Source organism: Macrobrachium rosenbergii, chromosome 53 (assembly GCF_040412425.1).
Source record: "Macrobrachium rosenbergii isolate ZJJX-2024 chromosome 53, ASM4041242v1, whole genome shotgun sequence".
In the NCBI taxonomy this organism is placed as follows: Eukaryota; Metazoa; Arthropoda; class Malacostraca; order Decapoda; family Palaemonidae; genus Macrobrachium; species Macrobrachium rosenbergii.
In genome coordinates this window covers 817824-841843 of record NC_089793.1, presented here as the reverse complement: position 1 = coordinate 841843, position 24020 = coordinate 817824, and the positions used below count along the sequence as shown (strand labels likewise).

The following is a 24020-nucleotide window of genomic DNA, read 5'->3' as shown; positions in this document are numbered from 1 at the left end:
CAGCTGCTGTTTTGAGCAAAACTTCTGAACAAGCTCAAGTCTTGGAAAAACACGGAAAAATTAATATTCAGAACAAACCTCTGATTCCAACAATGAAAAACTCGAAAATAGTGGCAGCAGGTTTAGACACGGCACCAGCAAGGATTAGTTTGGGTTTTTTATATGACTAATCCCTCAAAACCACAGTATTAGCATACAGTACGCATATTTGACAGCAGTAGATACCAAATACAACATTAGTCATCAGATTTCTGGTATTGCCAGCTATCCAAGAAAAGCAAATCCTGGTTGAATACAACCAGTGTATTCCCTAAATAGACTATATATATATATATATATAGTAAATGTTCATTAAGACTTCAACTATTTTACCCCAGAAGGATGATCTTTTTTCACTTACAGTTCAGTAACAGTTTGTATCCATGTCTCTGACCATGGCCTCTTAATTATAAGTGTTTCTCTATTTTCAGTCATGTCCATGAAGATGGGATGCACACCAGATGGAGATGAAATACTACACCAATTAAGCTGCACATATCCTTGCGAGGTGGGCTAAGAAGAACAGATGTTGCCACAAGTCTCATGGGACACTCATGAATTGTGAATTCAACATACATAAAAAGAGGCTCAATTCAACACATATAAAAAGAGGATCAGCTCTTATTGTTTCACTGTGCACTGACAGCATAATAAAACTGAAATCCAAATTCGTTTTCCAGCTATTCCTGTTTATTCCAAGACCAATAAATTTGTGTCCAAAATGAAAGATTGTCATTGTAAGCACTCTCTCTAATTTTGGGTAATAGTTCTAAAAGTGATCACCTCAAAGAGAAGAGGTAGGTGCAAACTCTGGAAAGTGTCTTATGATACAGGACTACAATTTGGGACACTGACCTGAACTGATAGACAACTACTTTTATACATCTACTGTAAACCACAAAATTGTGGAAAATTAATGTGGTTGCAAGATGATGATTCAAGCTAGGTTGAAAATCATTTCATGCACCAGAGCAAAACAAAAACCACAGATTTTTGCTTGTGGGCAAGGGCGACACCGCTTCAAAGCAATGCAATACATTACCAATGGATACCGTACTATGGATGGGCTATTCACTTGTGCAACCAATATTTAAGCAATTAACAGTAGTAAATTATGAGTCTATATTTGTAAAGGAATGTTGGTGTATATACAACAAATACTAATCTTAACTAGCCAGAAGTGATGACATTTAATAAACAGTAACTGAACCTGGTTAAAACCTTAAATATACACTTTGCTCAAAATTCACAGTAGTACTGTAATAGTAAATATCAACTAACCTGGTCATTGTACGTCCACATCTGATTGCCACCCATGCCATGACAACGAACAAGTTTTACTGGACCACTTGGGTTAGATGCATCCAGGCAATTATCGTCCGACATAATCTGCTGTCGTTTTGTGTAAGCAAATACCTGCAAATACATCAGAAGTGAGAACAAACCTGATCAAGTATTTATATATTTTATCATTATACAGTGTAGCACTTTCATGTTTCAAAAATATGCAGAACTCAACTATGAACTGTATATTCATGAAGATCAAAACAGGGAAACTCATGGCAAAATACAAATTATATAAAAAGCTGAAGAGCATGCTCAATACTTACAAATTATATGTACTAAGATCATGCACGCAAACACATTACAATATGCTGTGATGTAGTATTTACCGACATGCCATGACCGTACCAAAATCATGTAGTAAGCTAATTTACTTCATAATAAGCGACATACTTTCACCAAAAGCACGTGCAGGAATACACACACAATTGTTACCTTGCAGAGCAGAAGTAGAAAACAGCAAGACCAAATAATTAACTTGAAAAAAATGCCACTCATTATCATTTACAGTTATTTACTGCACTACATAAAATTATGAATTTTACACTGATCTATTTGCTAGCATAACACTAGAGGTTGCTGCTGACTGGCAGAATATCAGTTCTCTAAGTAAAACAGAAGAACTATACTACATATGAAGATAATCTTTCTTTAAGCATAATGGTGCTGTGAACACCAACAGTAAATCAATCAGCGGGTCCTTTCAAGAAAATTTCACACAGTTACCAAGGCCAAAATAAGGTACTGTACAGTGTTACACTCAAAATTTAACATAAAATCAACCCCATCACCCAAAGCTATTTTACCAGATTAACAAATATCGTGGCAAAGATAAAACTCAAAATGCAAGTAGACTCCAATCAAGACAAATTTAATGTCACAGACCTGATGATAGCTACTTCGTCCACAATCTGTTAATTTTAACTTGTCACTGCTGTCAGCAAAAAAGCATTCCTTTCCCCCTGAGAGCATGATCTGTTGGGTTTACAGTGTCCAAAAAATATCAACTTACTCGAGTTTTGTCCAAGTGCTGGTCGTTAAGGAGGGTTCATGTGGAAAATATCCTAATAACTGGAATCATCTACTAAGAGGTGACAATCAGTGCACATATTCAAAAATGAAACATTCAAGGAAAAGTGTTACTGTCAATATGCCTTCAGGAAATGGAATGCTTGCTATTTTACGCTCACAAAATTTACCGGATGAACTCCACTTTTTACACAATCCTAACCAAGACAAAAAGCCAGGATGAGCACTTCAATTATGTAATAATTCTAAGACTAGGATCAGGGATTCTTAAGTTGTAAGCACATAGGACATTCATTTTATACCCCATTTTACACCCAGAGTCATAAGGAGAACCAAATAATGAATTAAGCCCTCTCTGTTACACACAAAAAATACACATTCCTGCTGACCTGCTTCATCTAACTAGGATGAATATGTCCCTCAGTATTTCTAAAAGGGAAAACTGCATTTGAAAATGATATAATCTGTTAACTTGTAAATGACACAAAGCAAAGGGATACTGAGTGTGGCTGAATATACGGTGTACCATGTGAAGTGAGAATCAATGGGATTGTTAGTAGTAAACTTTATCATAATTACAGAAATATTAACGATTTAAGTCTAAACTAATATATAGCGACTAGCCAATTTCAGTCACGATATGGATTTTGCTAAACTATGCACTCGAGAGAAATACATTTTTTAAAGCATTTTTCTATTGTCCTACTAGAGACAGAGAAATATTTTCATGGAGGGCATAGATTCTTAAGCAACTTACAATTAAAAAGCCTACAGCTTGGCCATAAGATTTTAAAGACAATACTGCATCCGTATGCTCATACTCTGAGACATTATATTACTCCTATGTTTATACTGTAATGATCATGCACGTTACACTTTCATGCAGTGAGCTCTAACCATGCTTTACATATAGATGAATTAGAACTAGTACCTCATACACTTCACTAAGGACAGTTACAAAATCTACATGCACATATATAAAAGTTAGCGAAAAGAAGCACCAACATAAAGAACTAGTAGTTTTCCATCTACATCTTTTGCTATACACATAAACCGTACACGTGGCATGGGTCTTGCACTACAAACTACAGCAAACTAACAAGAAACTATAAAGAAATTTAAGCTACGACCATGCAGTGCATATGAATAGCTTATCTGTTAATCAAGAGTTAGCAAGCAATCACAGGTAGAAGTCTCGAGCTACAACTGAATGACTTGATAACCCAACCTGATTTCCACCAAGACCGTGGCAATAGCTAGTGCCAAGATTTTCTCCACTCTTACGACCTAAAGTATCCAGGCAGCTTTGTGTCTCTGCATTTCGAATCTACAGATTTCATAAATAGTTAGTCATGTTTCAAGATGAGAGAGAGCAAATTTTATGGATTTCTATAACTAGGACCTGAAAATCTAAAAGTTAAGAGTGGTAATCTGCATTTCACTTGGGTGACAAATTTGATCACCACACTGTACTGACACTGCAAATTACCTGAACATAAAAATGGAACTTTAACCACTGAAACTAAAGATCACTATATGCCTACTATATTCTATTACTCAAAGATGTTCCCATGGGATCTAAGAGTACAGATTCCTATTATCTTCAAAGCTAAGCACTTGCAAAATTACTGTGGAACAGTTCAATTTCAATTATATTCACTTTGTAACATATGTATACATTTTCCTATCATTTCAACAACAATCTTTATTTTCATAGGAAAAAAATGTTTGCAGGATAACTTACCTCTCCTAAATAATAATAGTCCAATGGCATTTGAGACTCAGGATAAATATTTTCAAGGAACCATCTGAAACTCTTACATTTCAGTTCCTCCCTTAACTTTCGTCTGGCGCTTACATCACCATAATCGACACTCCTTGCGCCTGCAAAGTTTGGAATCAAATTAACAACCAAAACATTACACAAATCAAAAGGTTATTTCACTTGATGACTAAATATTAATCACACTTACGGTGTAAATGTAAGCAAAACAAAAGCTTAAACCATGCAAACATATATGAACACAATTACAGCTGAATTAATGACAATAAAACAAAATGTTGAACAAAAACGAACAGGAAATACGTGGTAAGGATAGGACAGGGCAGGAACAGGATAAGAGGCAAACAAATTCATGAACAACTGAGACATGAACAATAATTTAAGATTTTTTTTTCTATAAAATGAAAAGTAAAGCCATATGCAGACAAGGTTCACTTCACAGAGGAATCTTGTGTTAATACTGGGGCGTTGTTTTGGTAAACACACTACAGTAAGCTACTCTACGCCTGCAAAAAATACACTTGATGAATGGTCTACTACTTTAATACACCATACTGGCAACATAACCAGGTTCCCAACATAAAATCCTACTGTGGCAATCAAAATTACAGCAATAAGAGGAGCTAATAGCAACACTATATGCTATGTGCAAAATTGCTTCTGCTAAAACAATACCACATTTCTAAATGTCATCAAAGGACTTCTACAAAATGCTACTGCCATTCACTACAATCTTGCAGGCAAATTCTAAAGTTCTACACACTGCTTTTAATGTGCGTGTCCATCACCGTAGCATTCGTCTGTGCTCTACACTCATGCTTAATTTTTTCTCTATAAAACTGTAAAGTTAATCTTTGTACTGATTAGTTTCTAAACCCAAATATTGAAATACTGCCAAGAAGAAAGATTATATATAAGAAAATAACTTTCTACAACAAGGACTCTTTCAAGACAACACACATACAAAATATAATTTCTCAAATGTTACCCCAAAGTTTTCATTTGTTTGGATTTACCAATGAAGCTTAAATTGTCCTGTCTTCTCAAACTATGGAAAATCCTAGCAAATTATTTTTCTTTTTTCTCACAATCATTCAAACTAATAAGCAAGCTTAGCATGCATAGCTGGTCAAGATATCTACCTTACACACACACAAACACACACAACAATACTACAAATACTATGATCTTTTAAACTACTGTGCAAGGTACATTTCCAAATTAATCAAAATGTCTCCCAAATGTTAATCTGAAAAGCCTACTCAAAGAGTCATCTATTCCGTAACAACTTCAACCTAAAACAAACACAGATCTGCATTTTCCTTCATTCAGTTCACTTTGGTGTGCACCCATTTTTAGCTGTCAGATGTTCTTTTGTTATCATGAATGATGAACCCCCATCATCTTTGAAGGGTATCAAGACTAACCTAAATTACCCTCTGAGGAAGGAATGCAAGTGTTGTATGGTAAAAAAAGCAGGGTGTCAAATAAGCTTAGATGTACAAGAGTGGTGAAGAGTAAATGCAAAAATATTAACAGCAACAGTGGCAGATAGTGTTTGAGATATATATGTATTTATGTATAGCTGTAGTATGGTAATGTGAGTGCAGTTTGGTCAGGATGAAAGGCAAACGTGCAGCCTGACCTGGGTTAATGCTGTAATAGAATTCTTTCCAGTCGTCCAACCACACCTCGGCGAGACGCGCGTTGTTTTTGTTAACAATTTTGGATGTGCCCCCTGGAAACGTGTAGGGGGTGGACTTGCGGAACACATGACCCACGTGGGAGCAAGTGGCGATCTCTAACGTACCCCCACACATCCACACCTGCAGAGGGTGATTCAGCCACACATGAGCAAAGCCGTGCCGGTGGGGGGCAGTACTACTACAATGTGAATGATTCTAGCCCACCAATGGTAAGTTTAAATTTACTTAACACGTACCCTGAGGAACCCAGGCTGTGGCCAAAGCACACATACAAGTCCACCACCTTTCAAGCAAGTTCATACAGTAGTTCCTTTAAGCACCAGCATATATGCTGTACAGATATAAACATATGCTTAGTACCACAAGTCTGGCTATTGCTAAAGGGTTTCTTATATTTCAAGAAAATCTAAGTAGAACAAAATGTGGTACAGTATATTTACAGTGCAAGAATCATCATACGTCAGGTTTTCATTAATATTGACTAAATCTTTTCATATTCTCAGTAATAGCCAGTTGAATGATTTCTACCAATGCCCACCACGATCTGCAACAAGTTCTAGTTAGTAGAGAAAGCTTTAGTTCATATGCTATGTACTGTTAATAAAGTTAGTAAGATGATGCATTATTTCAGAGTAAAGTAAGGGTTGAAATTGCATGTCATGCAACATCACTGAGATGCACTGCAAATCGCTCGGAATCTGTGTACTTATTAAAAACAATACTGTACTCCAAAATAATGCAAAACACTCTTTTGTCAATTACCTCTTACTGCACTGTACATTAGTGTATTTATGTCTGCTTTCATAAGTCCAAGGTTTGTCATTTCTTTCACTCATCTCATATACAGTACAAATTCACAATAGGCAAATTTAATGAAGTGCGATGCATTAAACATGAAACTTACAAAGGTACTCTAAAACCTTCATACGGAGTGATGAAAACAGAGACAATACAGAGTTAAAATCCTATGTGAAGCAAAATGACACATTTTTAATTGTCACAGGCTGGTTGGAGGGTTGACAGTCTTAATTATCTGCTAGGTAAGGGCTTTACTGCCATGAGGGATGGATGATAGACAATGCCTTGCAACTCAATCCTGAAAGAATTTGTTAGTAGGGTTTTTTTCTTTCCTCTCCATTACAGCGTAAGTCTTCACAGACACTCTGTTAGCAGTTAGTGCCTGACTTGCGTTGGCACCATTTGAAGACATACACAGGAGTACATATTCAATGCAAAAAGCAGTTAGGATGGAGAGAGAGAGAGGGCGATGGGCATACCAAAGGATCAGTAAGGAGGAGGAGGAGGTTCAAGTCAATAAAGGGGGTCATTTCGGAGAAGGGAGAGATGGGGGAGGGTACCTGGATTCATTTCAAAGAAAAAGTCTCTCCACTCGTCCATCCAAACCTCAGCCACTCGGGCCGAGTTCTTCATAACCACGTTGACCACCCCTCCAGGGAAGGAGTAAGGAGATTTGTCGCGGAACACATGGCCCACGTGAGAGCAGGGGATGATCTCAAGGGTGCCCCCGCACTGCCAAATCTGAATAGCACTCAGGTCAGCGTACAATTATTGCAACTAGCCCATTGGAGACAGGTCTAAATAATCTGTTAGTTTATGATTATCACCCATACGGAAAACAGAGGCCCATAATTACAGAATGGAATACTTATAAGAGGAGGAGAAAAAGCCTGGTATACACATATCAATAAGTATTTGTTACACAGTGATACTTTTCAACTGTCATACCATTTACTATACATAACTGTGGCTTATCTGCTGGTACGAGTGAATTAGGAGAAAAAATAACATACAAACGAAAAGTAATGTAATTATTCTTCCTATGCAGTTATCCATACTGTATTAACATCCTAGGTAAGCTGTACTCATTACTAAAGCATCCTTTTTACCTAATGTGATACTATACACGAGTTAATAGATGTAAAGTATAGCTAACAACATTACCAAGTGTCCAACTCCAGTCACCTAAAATTCAGTGGTTTTAGGAAAATATTGAAAGAAAAGTATGTGCACCTTTTAGAAAATCTCAATAAAAGCACAATGATAATAATAATAATAATACGTAGGAAGCTCACAGTTAAAGACCTAGATAAGATGGGAAATTCTGGCATAGGATGTGCAAGATGGAAGGGGAGAAAGAGCCTGTTTTACATCTAACCATGTACAAGAGAAGCTTGAGAAAAAGTCTAACTGCACATATTTACCTTGATTTGTTGCATGCAACAGTACCACACATCATATAAGCTGCTACCGCACAGTATTTTAAAATACACTAATCATTATAGTGTCCCCACTTCTATGTTTCATGGAGAAACTCTATCTCAAGGTATATTGGCAAGGACTGCATTTAACGTGTCTTTTAATCTTGAGCACGTTTGGAAGTTCAAGTTTTGAAAATAATTCAAACTCTCCTCTATTTTCTGATCAATTCATCTACAATATGCTTCCTCGTACAAGTAAACTGCTCTTTTTGAGAAATATTGCAATTCATGAGCAGAGTCTTATTGGCGCAGTTCACACAAGGTCTTATGACTGATTTCAAACTTTAGTCAAATTACAGTACATGGTAGAAATCATGATTCAGTGCCTCAATGGCTCCTATGTGTGTGCAGGAAGTCTTCAGTAATGGTTTAGTACCCAAAGATACAAAAATCTTCATTACTTCATTACTGTATCAACTTGCATAAAACCGAATATTAAATATCTATAGCAGGCCTGAGTGCTGTATTGGAAAACTTTTAATGCACTTAAATCATATGATATCTACCGTGCACTCCAATTCCCAAACAATGGCCTTCCTGAATTTCTACAAAGAGATGACATGTGGAAAAAAAAAATTTTAGTGGAAAACATAGAACAGTACACGCATTTAAAACAGTAGATGACTGAACTAGGACACTTGATTAAAACTACAATGCACTTCATGTTATCGCAAAGGTGAACCAGCATCAGGGAATATCTCAAGGCATAATATAATACAGTCCACCTTCCTTGGTTTCTGCAAAAAAAGTAGAGATAGTGAGACTGCTCGCAATCAACTGGATGGTGATAAGCTGGAACAAAGAATTCATCAATATGTATAGTATAACAACACAAACAATGTACCGGGCTTTATCATCAAAGCAATTAGCAATATGCCCACTTAACATCACTTTGAAGAAATATGTTACAACTTACAGCATAAAATACTTACCAAACTTCTATTTCACATACACATTACTTTCCACTCCTTGTTTATTAGAGGTTAACAATTTAGACACAAGTGATCTCTTAAAATATCCAGCTACATCTGTGGAGTTACAATATCTATTGTACCCTGTACCAAGATGGCAAAACATGAACATCGTACTATCTTACCCTGAATGACATTTCCAAATTCTCTCCTCCCCAGATATCCATGCCTTCGTCATATCGACCAATTTTCTCAAAATAATCTTTATCGATGGCAAATAATCCACCGGCCATGGTTGGAGTCCTGAGGGGTTGTGTTCTGTCACCACCGCGTCTCTCCATTTCTCTTTGAGGAACCCGATACCTGATGAGGACATAATCAATTAATGAATCTTACATTTATATAATACATTATCTTAATACAGTGTTGTAGGAAGAAAGGAATTACTCTACACCTAAATACATCTCTGGGGAGCAATCTCAAGAGACAAGAGCTTCACTGTGAGAAGGGCCCTGGTTGAGAGCACTCCTATACAGGCAAAGAGCTAAAGTTAATTTCCTCCATGTCAATGGCTCTGAAGCCCAGATGTTAAATAATAAAATATCTCAATACAGTATTGTAGGAAGAAAGGAATTACACCTAGCCTAAAGGAACCTCTGGGGAACAGTCTCAGGAGACATGATCTTCACCGAGGGAAAGGGCACTGGTTGGGAGCACTCTTGTACAGGAACATGGCTAAAGCCACTGTCCTCCTGTTCAGTGGATCTAAAATTCAGATCCTGATATGCTGTTTGTTCTCTTCCGACCAAACTAACAATACGACGAAATGTTCCATATTTTGTACTTCTGTGATTTATACTACAAATCTTGGCTTAGTATGTTTTCATTCTCATCACACCAAACTAACAATACAATAAAATGTTCCATATTCTGTACTTCTTTGACATACACTGCTACTCTTGGCTTAGTAAGCTGTTTGTTCTCATCAAACCAAACTAATATTATATAAAATGTTCCATATTTTGTATTTCTATTCATATATACTAATTACCTCGGTTTAAAAAATCACCAAATCACTATAAATAAAAGTCTTACCATCTGAAGTTTAACTTCCAGTTAAAACCGCCCCATGTCATGTCAGAAGCCGTCACATATTCAAAGGTCTCATCCGATATGACATCAATAATGGGGCATACCACGCGAGTTCTGAAAAAAAAAAAAAGGATAAAAATTTCAATTTGGCAGCCCAGAATGACACTCAAGACATTTTACATTGATCTTAAATTGCATTTTTAAAAAGCTGAACAAAAAATTCTCTTAAGGCATGACCAGGATTTCAAATACGTTAAAAATTATGCATGGTTAAAACACAAACAGTCCTTTATTTTTTATGCAGTTTAACCCCTCGACCAACAAGACAAACATACAAAATAAAACAGCACTGAATTAATGATTCATGTAACAGGCAGAGAGAGAGAGAGAGAGAGAGAGAGAGAGAGAGAGAGAGAGAGAAACCGTCAAAAATTTTTAAAAATGCACACTTAAACTACACTTAATTGCTTTATTTTGTTTAGTTTTATCACTCGACAAGCTGGACAATCAAATAAGTAAAGTGGCAACGAATTAGTACCTCGTTGTGTGTGTGTGTGTGTGTGTGTGTGTGAGAGAGAGAGAGAGAGAGAGAGAGAGAGAGAGAGAGAGAGTGTGTGAGAGAGAGAGAGAGGATTATCTTTAAACCATTCTACTACAATATTTAGCCAAGCAGCGGCACGGCGTAGGAACCAATAAGATCGGAAGAGACGGATCCTCTCAGACCCTCGGCCCGGGTCATAAATTATCCAAGAGCTTTTCGTACTGAAAAGCTCACCCAGTGAAAAATGACACAACTCACCCTAAAACTTCCCTCCTAAAATTTGCATACCGACCTTGCCTAGAGGACCGAAGGGATGAAGAAGAAGAAGAAGAGCGCATTTTCAATTACCAGCCAAACTTAAAAAGTCCGGAATAGTTCAGAGAACTTTGTAAGAAATGTTTTAAGAGATGCGAAAATATTTTGTATTGTCTACCATACAAAATTTCCTCTCTTTGCACTGAGGTATCTATTGTCATATTCTCGACTGGATAACCCGGATCTAATGACGTAAGATCTGAATAGTTGCGAGAATTTTAAAAGAAATGTTTTACGAAACGCAGAAATATTTGTATCGTCTTTGCAGCAAGGTTTTTCGTTGTCATATTCTCAACTGTATAACCTGGATCTAACGACGTAAGATCTGAATAGTTCAGAGATTTTTAGAATAAATGTTTCACGAAACGCGAAAATATTTTGTATTGTGTACCATAAAAACTGTCTTCAATTTCCAGTACGGTTTTTGTTGTTATATTCTCGACTGTATAAACTGGATCTAATGACGTAAGATCGAATGTTTACTTCCGGGGTTGTATGATTTAGTCGAAATATGTGGCGTTTTCTATCAATTCAGCAGAACAAGGCGTTAATATTTTAAATGTACATCAATGTCTTTAACAGATCTGCGCTTCATTAAAGTATAAATAAATATATATTTCTAGAGTTTACTACAAGACATTCTACAATATAGTTAAAATTCCCCTGAAAGGCTAAATTGTCAATCGTGCCTGACAAAACACTTCCGACACGACCTGAACAGCTCTCATCCTATAAAGTGGAACTGCAGTAGATAGATGGCCAAGCGCTGGGACTTATCATTCGGCGCTGAAAGGATAATTGGGAGTTAGTGGTTTAAAGGGTGCACTATGAAACAAGCTGGAGGAGGATGGAAAGTAAGATGGAGGACGGGATATGAATGGAGGTACAGTAAAAGGAATGAAACTGGTTGGAAGCGGTCAGCTCCATCTACTAGCCTTGCAACAGTGCCTCATAACATGTTACAGTAAAACTTTTTCACTAATGTCTGCTGCCGGAAAAGAAACCCATCTCTTTGGTAATTTAACGCTGGCGTTCCCACTTACAATTTCTTCGCCGCTGATCTCAATTACAGAACACGGAACATCTTGTATATATATATATATATATAACCTGACACTGCAATTTCAGTAATTACATGAAGACGAGAGAGAGAGAGAGAAAGTTCATTGCCATTAATTACGGCGAGCAGTTAGAGAAGAAACTCCGAGAAGCATCCGGCTGTAAACAGTAATGAGAGAATACCTTTTTAAAAATGCCGCATTTCTGTGTGAATGATACGAAGTGCTTTTTATACCTTTTCACCATCCCGGAAACTTCCTATAACTTCATGCTGGACACGAAAAAATAACACACTAAGTCCCCCAACCCCGCCCCCCCAACGCTACGACGAAGTAGTTTAAGACTTCTCTCTCCCTCAACTTCAAAAGGACTTTCCGAGAAGTCGGGTCGTACCGGCCGGCTCAAAAGGAGACGTGTGCGAGAGAAAATGAAAATAAGAAAAGAGGTTCATTTGCAGTAAAAATATTTTAATGCGGATCGTTTCCTCTTAACCCCTCCCCCCTCCCCCAACCCCTCTTTTGCTTGGGTCCTGTTGAGTAATTTTCGACGGTCAGGCGAACGCTTAAAAGAAGATGATGATGATGATGAAGAAGAAGAAGAATGGTCCCAGGAAGTCTTTACTTTTTCCATAATCGCGAAGAACTGTTAATCAAAAGAATGGTGTTTCCTGAAAGTTGTCCAGACTGATACAATTCCTTACGACTGCGATAAAATTCGCAAGGCGAACGTAGAAGAAGAAGAAGAAGAAGAAGAAGAAGAAGGGTTGGACTTAATTTCCCAGACGTAGTCTTTACTCCTCCGTAATCTTGAAGGAATATCAGATTAACAAGTGAAAAATGCGCCGAAGTTTCTTCGACGCAATCGAGTTTTCTGTTACAGCCGCTACAGCGTATAATTAAGGCCACCGAAAATAGATCTATCTATCGGTGGTGTCGGTATAATGCTGTATGAGCCGCGGCCCATGAAACTTTAACCACGGCCCGGTGCTGGCCTGGCCTATATCGTTGCCAGAAGCATAATTATGGCTAACTTTAACCTTAGATAAAATAAAAACTACTGAGGCTAGAGAGCTGCAATTTGGTATGTTTGATGACTGGAAGGTGGATGATCAACATACCAATTTGCAGCCCTCTAGCCTCAGTAGTTTTTAAGATCCGAGGGCGGACAGACAAAGCCTGCACAACAGTTTTCTTTTCAGAAAAATAAAGCGAACAAACGCTCACATAAAACAAGCATAAAAGTCAATTAGCTCAAAAGACAAACTCTCAAGCGTTCCAGACGACAGAATGCGCACGCGCGAAAAATGAGAGAACGCCGAGGAAAATAAACAATGAATACAGGTCCATTAGCCAACACATAAAAGACAAGATACTTCCCCCCTAACGTAGGACACATATCCAGTTAACAGTGTTGGAGAGAGAGAGAGAGAGAGAGAGAGAGAGAGAGAGAGAGAGAGAGAGAGAGATTCTACAGCTTTAACAGTTTCCGGAAGTTTAAAAAACCTAGCATTCTTTTTTGCAGTGCGTATAAGATTTTGCAACAATCTGCGCATGACTATAGTCCTTGCAATACTGCATGATAAAATATAAGTTCTCTTTTAACCTTTTTTAACCTCGCCTATGTAGGCTTCCACTATCACTTGTCTTTAACTGTTAACTTAACAAATGGCCGAGATACGCTATTGAACGTAAGCTCCAATAAATTACAGCTAATAAAATTAAAAGATATTTTAATTTTATTAAATTATAGGTTTCATACGATCGGTAGAAAAAAAACCTTCAATTATTTTTTGCATCATAGCAGTGACTCGTTTGAGGATGAGTAAATCACTTTTTTTTTTATTTCACTGCTTACATTCTCAAATCTTATAACGTAATACTTCTGCCATTACATTTTAAACAAGGAAAAAATGCGCCCTAGTTTCTTCGGCGCAATCGAGTTTTCTGTACAGCCGCTACAGTGTATAATCAAGGCCACCGAAAATGGACCTATCTTTTGGTGGTCTCTGTATGATGCTGTATGAGACGCGGCCCATGATACTTTAACCACGATTTAACCACGGCCTGGTGGTGGGATATCCTATATCGTTGCCAGAAGCACGATTATGGCTAACTTTAACCTCAAATAAAATAAAAAGTACTGATGCTTGCGGGCTGCAATTTAGTATGTTTGATGATTGGAGGGTGGATGATCAACATACCAATTTACAGCCCTCCAGCATCAGTACTTTTTAAGATCTGTGGGCGGACAGAAAAAGCGCGGATAGAATACAGTGCGGACGGACAGACAAAACCGGCACAATAGTTTTCTTTTAAAGAACACTAAAACGAGCTTCAAAATGAGCTTTACCAACAGACCTGTCAAAAATCTGAAATTTCAGCTCACGTTACAAACTGAACACTTACTTAAGCATATATTTACAAGATACACACACAAACACGATTCACGTATTTCAGTATTCATCTACAAGACATACACACAAACGGTATACAAGTACAAACGCAGAACTCCACTCGGATGCAATTAAATCTATCATCAAAACCCCTCCCACATCTAACAATTATCCTCCGAGCGAACGGATCCGCCCGCCGGACAGGAAGAATTGCTTTCTGAAAGCATGCACGCAATACAGCAGAGCTTCGATAGTTAAATTCGCATCTTTAACGAGGCGTGATTCCCGGGCACCCCGGCCCCCCCAAAAGAGTGCTTTCAGAATTGTCAAGTAATGGCTTACGCGGGAGCACACTATGTGCAACAATTGCAAAAAGACAAAATGCCGACGCGTAGACGAGAATTCAGATGAGAATTATTGTTGCGTCGTCCGGTTTTCGTTTCAGGGAAGCGCTTTCAAGGGGAGTTTCTTTAAAGCCTGAAACAGTTGGGTTTTGGGTTCACGGAAGCGCGTTCAAGGGGAGTTTCTTTAAAGCCTGAAACAGTTCGGTTTTGGGTTCACGGAAGCGCGTTCAAGGGGAGTTTCTTTAAAGCCTGAAACAGTTGGGTTTTCGTTTCGCGGAAGCTCGTTCAAGGGGAGTTTCTTCACATCCTGAAACAGTTCGGTTTCGTTTCACGGAAGCGCGTTCAAGGGGAGTTTCTTCACATCCTGAAACAGTTCGGTTTTCGTTTCAGGGAAGCGCGTTCAAGGGGAGTTTCTTCACGGCATGAAACAGTTCGGTTTTCGTTTCACGGAAGCGCGTTCAAGGGAAGTTTCTTCACAGCCTGAAACAGTTCGGTTTTCGTTCCACGGAAGCGAGTCGCGTTCAAGGGAAGTTTCTTTACAGCCTGAAACAGTTTTTCCCCGTTACGTCAGGGAAGCGCGTTCAAGGGGAGTTTCTTCACATCCTGAAACAGTTCGATTTTCGTTTCACGGAAGCACGTTCAAGGGGTTTCTTCATAGCCCCAAACAGTTCGGTTTTCGTTCCACGGAAGCGAGTCGCGTTCAAGGGAAGTTTCTTTACAGCCTGAAACAGTTTTTCACCGTTGCGTTTCGTTTGATTTAACTGCTCAAATGAAAAAGAGGTTTACGGCCTCGTTCAGGGAGTTAACAGGAAAATCTGAATTCCAGATTTATATTTTTCCCTCCATAAACGTTTCCAGTTATTCTGTTTTTCTTTCTCAGTATCGTTGTCTCCGAGGGAGGTAGGTGGGTAAGTAGGGAAGATTTGGGGAAAGCGGGAGGAGTTGGGGAAAACTGGGGAAAGGAGGAGGAGTTGGGGAAAACTGGGGAAAGGAGGAGGAGTTGGGGAAAACTGGGGAAAGGAGGAGGAGTTGGGGAAAACTGGGGAAAGGAGGAGGAGTTGGGGAAAACTGGGGAAAGGAGGAGGAGTTGGGAAAACTGGGGGGAAAGGAGGAGGAGTTGGGAAAACTGGGGAAAGGAGGAGGAGTTAGGAAAACTGGGAAAGGAGGAGGTTAGGGAAAACTGGGGAAAGGAGGAGGAGTTGGGAACTGGGGGAAAGGAGGAGGTTAGTTGGGGAAAACTGGGAAAGGAGGAGGAGTTAGGAAAACTGGGGAAAGGAGGAGGAGTTGGGAAAACTGGGAAAGGGGATAGAAATAAAGGAAAAGGGGGGAAGGGGAGAGTAGAAAGGAAGGACGGAGGTGGAGGGGGAAAGGAAGGAGGGTAGAGAGGAGGTAAGGAAGAAGGGAGGGGTTAAGGGAGGGAGGAGTAGGGGAAAGGGGCAGGGTGGGAGAGAAAGGGGGAAGGGGAAGAGGTAAGGATAAAAGGGAGGAAGTAGAGAGGAACAGCAGGGAATAAGGAAGAAGGAGAAATGATCAGTAAGGAGTGAATGAAAGTGGGACGTAGGTAAATAGGTAGGTATAGAAGACTGGGGAAAAGGGGGAGGAATTAGGGAAGTAGGGAGGAAGAGGAGGAGGTAGAGAGGGGGAAGAGGGGTGGGAGAAGACGGTAGAGAGGGAAAGAGGAGGAAGGGGGGAGGTATGCCCCTCTCAGCCAGCCATACATGTAGCGTGATCGTCAGGGAACTCGAAACATCAGTTTGTGTGCACAAATCTGCATCGCCGATCATAAAGAATGGTTGCATTGCTTCCGCGAGGAACAACTATAATACGAACGTCTGGTGGCTGCGCCTTGCGTGACGGACAACACACACACACACACACGGAAGCAGAGGCAGCAAGCAGAAGCAGCATGCAGCATGCAGCTGCAAGCAACAGCAAAATCATCGTTATCATCATCGAGTAAGGAAAAAGAGTATATTCGTCGCAATGGCCGTGATCGATACAGAACCCCAACAGTGAATATATGAAGAGAGAGAGAGAAGAGAGAGAGAGAATATGTTATGCTCCGTCTCAAGTTTCTTGACGTAACTGATAAACATAACACTTATAAACTACAGGTATATTTAGCTTGAGAGAGAGAGAGAGAGAGAGAGAGAGAGAGAGAGAGAGAGAGAGAGAGAATAAGCTATGCCCCGTCTCAAGTTTCCTGACATAACACTGATAAACATAACACTTATAAACTAAAGGTATATTTAGCTTGAGAGAGAGAGAGAGAGAGAGAGAGAGGAGAGAGAGAGAGAGAGAGAGAGAGAGAGAGCTGTGAATGAAAGAATCTGTCAATAAACGCATTCGTGAAGAATACTGAAATTTGATGACATTAGCACTGCTTACCAATTCACGCTTATGTACTGCACAAAAAAGTGACTTTGCACAATCATGTTAAAAGTCATATGTGGTAATAATTCATTGAATTTGCTTTCTGCAAATTAAGAAACCAGTCTTTCATTTACCTCTACCTTTTTTTTTTTTTTACACGGTAAAAAACTATTTGTGATATTTAAGAGATTAAAATATATAAAAGTTAAGATATAAATAATGTAACTTTTTATTAACCTTACGATAATAGCAACCACGACATCAAACCGTCATTAACTTCTGTACGTAAGTTAGTTCGCTTCACAACAAAAATGCGTCATTAACTTTTTTGCTTTGTTCATAAATCAGTTCGTTTTTATCCACAATGATTGCTAGTGCTTAAACATAGAGGTGTGTTTTTCTTCCATAAGATAAACAATACTATATCACAACGTTCCGCACTGTTCCAATTCCCACCGGGGGCAAAAAAAGGAACCAAACGACGTGGAACCTCAACCCACACACCGTGGGAACCACTTGGGAACCACTAAACCCTTTGGTGGCCTCTCCACTTCAAACCTTCCATGGCGTCTCCTTACCTGTCCTCAGCTATGCGCGCCAACAAAGGCTCCAGCCACCCTTCCGTGCACTCCACGTGAGCGTCCAGGAACGTGATGACTTGACCTTTGACCTGCTTGGCACCTAGCAGGCGGGCACGGATGAGCCCCGAACGCTGACCTGTCCTCAGGACTCGGACGGGCACCGGGAGAGTCTTGACGTGTTTCTCCAACTCCTCTCCTAAGTAATCTACCAAGGGAAGGAAATTGGTCTTTTTAAATACTAAGAGAGGGTAAGGGGGGGGGGGTTTCTTGAGCCCTATGGGATTTTGAGAGGGGAGGGGCGGTCTGGAAGAAAAATACTTTGGAATTTGTTTATTTAATGCTAAAAGGGTGGGTATGTTTGTATATATTTATGAACTTCGTATATTATGAACCTCGTATATTTTAAAAGGAAAAGGAAGGATGGGTATATATATATTCATGATGAAGTAGTATTTTTTGAAAGGGAGATGCGCATTTCATGTCGCTAGGATGGGTAAAGTAAAATACTATTACAATCCTATGGAGAAAAGGAGGGAAAGATTTTATCACTAATAAAATTATCAAGACACTATGAATAAACAATCAGGTTTTAATATCAAAACTGTCAAGATATGATTCAAGCAACACAAAATATAAAACTCTTTTTTGTCACAAAATATCAAGACACTTTGTTAATAAACCAACAATTTTAATATCAAAACCATATCAACCAACTCCCCACCAATATTTCCATATATTCACAACCAGCTACAAGCAATTACAAGCAATCTACAACCTACACACTATTTGTCAATGAGTAACCAATTTTAATATAAAAACTGTCGCAAGATAAATTAATCAACCCCCGATAATATTTCAATATATCCACAAACCAGTATTTCAATATATCCACAACCAACTGTACTGAATGCAAGCAATTATAAGCAATCTAGAACAGAGAAATTATTTATCAAACAATCAACTATGATATCAAAAACTACATCAAAACTGTCTAAGAGATAGATTAACCAATCCCCTACTAATAAGTACATATGTCCAAAACCAGGCAAGAACTATTAAATGGGGCAGAAACTTGGGCACTTAAGAGAAAGAAAGGATGATAGAACCGAGAAGAAGATGGTGAGATGGATTGCTGGAATGTCACTACTGGAAAGGAGGGAGAGTCAAGATATAAGAAGAATGTGTGGTACACGCTCGTCTGAGACACTATGGCCATGGCCATGTAAGAGAAGAGAGGAGGTGGAACCAATCAAGAGAGCTAAGAACATGCCAGTGATGGGGAGGAGAGTGGAGACCAATCAGTGAGAGCTAAGAACATGCCAGTGATGAGGGAGGTGAAACCAATCAAGAAAGCTAAGAACATGCCAGTGATGGAAGGAAGTGTCAAGGAACATGGCATCAGCAGATCAGACGGATGGATGTGGTGAGGAGGGATGTGGGTGAGGCGGGACCTGGGGAGAGGAAGATGCAAGGAACAGAAATAGATGAAGAAAGTTGACTCGAGTGGCCAACCCTGCTACACAGATCCACAACAAACTGCCCAAATACAAGGTCTTGCAAGCTATAATTATAAGCAATCCTTTGCCAACTCACTCTCTCATTACCTCTTTCTGAAGCGTCGTCGACGAGCAAGATCTCCTGAAGGAGGGCCGCCGGCGACCGCTGGATGATCGACCAGACCGTCCGAAGGAGGGTGGACCAGGCCTCGTTGTGGAACACGATGACGATGCTGGTCTTCGGCATCAGCGGTGGGTAGGTCTTACTTTTGCACCTGTCAGGGGAGGAGAGGTTAATATAAATATTTAGGCTAATTCACAAAATAAATTCCTTCACTTCACTTAGATTTGGCATTGATTTATCCATTATTATTATTATTATTATTATTATTATTATTATTATTATTATTATTATTATTCAGGAGATGAACCCCATTCATGTGGAACAAGCCCACCACAAGGGCCATTGGTTTGAAATTCAAGCTTCCAAAGAATGTTATGGTGTTCATTAGAAAGAATTAACAGAAGGTAAAGCGAAATGTTGAATGAGGAGACCAGTTATTAGGAAAAACAGATACACCAACAAATAAATAGATAAATAAAAATTTAAACTATCAAATTATCAATATACAATATATATACTTGTACATATATTTAAAGAACTTTCATTAAAAACCTTGCATACCAGCATGATAATTCTCATTCTTTTAATAGACAGAGACCTCTTGGGACCCGTAAGTAACTACACAATATAATGAGGCAAAAACCAGGGCAGTCTGAGCAAGTTAAGCGTTTGGCATTGCTGTCCAACACAGTGACAACCCTTGGCAAATGTCAGATTTTTATCTCCACAACTCATTCGATTGCCACGCCCACAAATATGGAGGTATATATTACCTTATTTATTGGGTGAAAAGTAGGAGAACGAGACACTGGTACGAAGACAATAAAATAAGAATGCTAATTCTACTGCTTATGGAAAATAAGATCAAGAATAAATTATTTAAAAATCAGAATAAAAATGAATAAAAAAATAAATGAAAATTTTAAAATAAACGCATACTAAATGTTAATATATAGGAACAAAGTGGTAAATGTTCTAAGCTCTAAAACTGGTAAACCTCTTTGTCAATAAGATTTCTCGACGAAGGGCAACTGACTTTGTCACCAACTCTCCCGAGTACACCAAAAGTTGGTGAAGTTCCATGATTTCCCGAAGAAGGTCAACCGATTTCCTCCTAAACAACAAAAAATGAAGCTGGTAACAATGTATGGAAAAAAAAACCAACGTAAACCGAAATTAGATTAAATTCTCGAAGCCGAGCAGAAGTTCCTTAGCAGCAGGCGGACCAAATCAGGAAAGCGGAGGTGGGCTAATTAATCTGTAAATTCCAGAGATCTCTTCTATGCAAGCTGGCAGCATGAGGCCATTGTATAGGCGCACGAGAAGGCTGCGTATATCCTCCCCCCCCCCTTCCTCTCTCCCCCTCCCCAAAAAGGACCTTGCTTCTGAAAGGGTCCTACTTTGGAAAGCGAATTCAAAACCGAGCGTGACATTTCCTTTAACCTCCCCACCCCACCCCCACCCCCGCTCCTCCGCCAACAGGTGGCGCCGATGGCTCTCAGGAGGAGAGAGAGAGAGAGAGAGAGAGAGAGAGAGAGAGAGAGAATCCTTATACACGACCAATTGCATATTGAATCAGCTGAAGCATCTCAGTTTCCCCAAATGGCCGAGAGGACTGGAGTGGATTGAATGGGTGTCAGGTGTCTGGTGCCTGAAGCACAGCACCAAGAGCAGCAGAAACGGCAGCTGCAGCTGCAGAAACAGCAAAACAGCAGCCACAGAGTCCTCAGAATTTCAGAGGGGGTTTTCAAACCTTTCAGACTCAGATGTGTCTGTTTGAGAGAGCTCTAGTTTTCAGGGTGCTTCCGTTGCGTTTTGAAATCGCATCTAAACGCCGACATGAATACTGGGTCTTTTTTTTTTTTTACTTGAATAACAGAACATAAATTAAAAAAAAAGCCTGTGAGAGAGAGAGAGAGAGAGAGAGAGAGAGAGAGAGAGAGAGAGAGAGAGAGAGAGAGACTTGTGTGAAAAAGCTTTGTAAGGTCAAGATGTTGTGATTCTTGGTATCCATAAAACAAAATAACAACTGTAGAATTTTTCAGAGAGAGAGAGAGAGAGAGAGAGAGAGAGAGAGAGAGAGAGAGAGAGAGAGAGAGAGAGAGAGAGAAAGCTTTGTAAGGTCAAGACGTTGTGATTACTGGTATCTACAAAAAAAATAACAGCTGTAGAATTTTTTCGAACTCGAATTTAACGTTACTAAAATATTAAAAAAAAATCTTCATTTACACCAATCTGACTCAGCCTTGAAAATCGAACAAAGGATTTAGTTTGGCTCGTAAAACGACAGTTTCAACTTCAGATGGAAAACCCCCGAGTTCTCTATTACAGTGATATTTTGATCAATAATCAGTTCTCTTGCAAAAATCAAAATAAAATAGAAAGGGGGTTAGCCATTACACTGATTTCAGGTTCGTAGGGAGGTAGTGCCGTCAGTGCACCTCACGGGATGCACTGTACGCATTACTAAAGGTTCTTTGCAGCGTCCCTTCGGCCCCTGGCTGCAACCCCTTTCATCATTCCTTTTACTGTACCTCCATCCACATTATCTTTCTTCCAACTTGCTACCCACCCTCTCCTAACAATGATTTCATAGTGCAACCGCGAGAATGACCTCATAGGTCCCAGCGCTTGACCTTTGGTCTAAACTCTAAATTCCACTCCATTCCATGGCTCTCAAAATGGCGTGGGTATTTAACCCTGTAAGCCTATTACGCAGGTGGGTAACGAGTAATTACTGGCCACGAGTAAGATCCAAATTTCCACTACGATCATCAGACGTCAATTTCCATTTCACAAATTGACCAAAATCAAAATAACCAAGTAAATAATACGCCGAAGTTTCTTCTGCGCAATCGAGTTTTCTGTACAGCCGCTACAGCGTATAATCAAGGCCACCGAAAACAGATCTATCTTTCGGTGGTCTCGGTATAATGCTGCATGAGCCGCGGCCCATGAAACTTTAACAACGGCCCGGTGGTGGCCTATCCTATATCCGTTGCCAGAAGCACGCTTTTATGGCTAACTTAACCTTAAAATAAACTACTGAGGCTAGAGGGCTGCAATTTGCATGTTTGATGATTGGAGGTGGATGATCAACATACCAATTTGCAGCCCTCAGCCTCCAGCGTGTTTTAAGATCTAAGGGTGGACAGAAAAAGTGCGGACGGACAGACAAAGCCGGCACAATAGTTTTCTTTTACAGAAAACTAAAAATCAAAACGAGACTTAATTTGATTTCCTTCAATTTCATAAAAAAAAAGTCTTCATTACTATTCCAGTTTAATTACCAATTGTTTCCCCAATAAAAGGTGGAAAATCAACTCCACTTAAAACGATTGGCTAATGCAAATCAGAAAGAATTGGCTTTTCCATTTGAAGTTGGTTTTGTATTTACCAAAACAAAAAGATGATAGGTTTCTTTTTATTTTATCTTCTCCCTTGTCTTAAGCTAAATACAGATTCTTTACAACGCCGAGATGCAATGCGTTTGTTATTGGAATATAAGATATATACCACAGGCCAAGCGCTTGGACCTATGAGGTCATTCAGCGCTGAAAAGTACGTCGAAACAATTTTTAGGAGAGGGTGGAAAGCAAGATGGAAGAAAGAGAATATGAACGGAGGCACAGTAAAAGGAATGAAAGGGGTTGCAGCTTGGTGGAGAAGGGACGCCTGCAAAGAATCTTAAGGAATGCCTACAGTGCACCGAGTGAGGTGCACTGATGGCACTACGTGGGGGTGCATTTGGAGAACACAATTTCTCATCTGGTAAGAGTAAAGGGGTCCAGCCTGATGGACCATTTCTGGGCCATTGGGAAGGGCCCTAAAAATAAACACAGCTGATATGATGTTGGTGAAAACATAAAAAAACATAAAAAAAATAACATTTACCAATCAGCAAAACAAAAATAAAACCTATAAAATCCTTTGCCAACGGCAAAAACAACTAGCAATAGTTTTTTTTTTCATGATCATTACATGAAATAAAATTGATAACTTATAAAAACCACTTACCAACGGCAAAATAACTTTGCCTGGCAATAGTTTTTCATGATCAGTACATGAAAACAAAAACGAAAAACTATAAAAACCATTTGCCAATGGAAAAATAATTTTGCCTAGCAATAGTTTTTTCATGAGCAGTAAACGAAACAAAACTGAAAACTTATAAAACCACTTACCAACAACAAAATAACTTTGCCTAGCAAAAATTTAGATATTCATGATCAGCACATGAAAACAAAAAGTGAAAACTTATAAAAAACCAAGGGCAAAATAACTTTGCCTAGCAATAATCTATTTTCATAATCAGCACAAGAAAACAAAAAAACCCATTACCCCGATGAAACTCATACGACAGAAACAGGAACCAATCAAGCTAAAAGTGTTTTTTGAAAACAAGGAAACTTGAATAATCAACAAGAGCTCGAATAACCGAAAGCAGATGAGCAAATCTCCTTGGCTAAGGATTTTTCAAAAGCAAAGTTTAGCCATTTCTACGACTCCATCTTCCGAGGGTCTGATTTAAAAGCGAACTTTACAGTTTCTGATATTGGTTGTAAAGACACGGCGGCAGTAAACAGTCTCTTAACCTAATGGATGGACATGA

The 24020-nt window shown here is 39.1% G+C and overlaps 1 protein-coding gene across 10 annotated transcripts in view; it reads right to left on the bottom strand.

Annotated features, from left to right (window-relative positions):
* The window catches only part of Pgant5 (polypeptide N-acetylgalactosaminyltransferase 5), a 665995-nt gene that overhangs the window by 6547 nt on the left and 635428 nt on the right, over nt 1-24020 (bottom strand). For 6 of the 10 annotated variants that reach the window (XR_010851673.1, XM_067096457.1, XM_067096462.1 and 3 more), the window contains 8 exons: nt 19393-19559; nt 17786-17993; nt 10187-10297; nt 9277-9454; nt 7260-7440; nt 4157-4296; nt 3641-3739; nt 1321-1455 (listed from right to left, as the gene is read on the bottom strand). Coding sequence is in view for 8 of the 10 variants with exons in the window: in XM_067096457.1 (XP_066952558.1) it covers nt 1321-1455; nt 3641-3739; nt 4157-4296; nt 7260-7440; nt 9277-9454; nt 10187-10297; nt 17786-17993; nt 19393-19559 (1219 nt within the window). In the remaining 2 variants the exon portion in view is untranslated. Of the gene's footprint in view, nt 1-1320; nt 1456-3640; nt 3740-4156; nt 4297-5840; nt 6022-7259; nt 7441-9276; nt 9455-10186; nt 10298-17785; nt 17994-19392; nt 19560-24020 lie in introns of all 10 variants that reach the window. The other 4 variants (XR_010851672.1, XM_067096459.1, XM_067096460.1 and 1 more) reach the window with 1 other exon arrangement.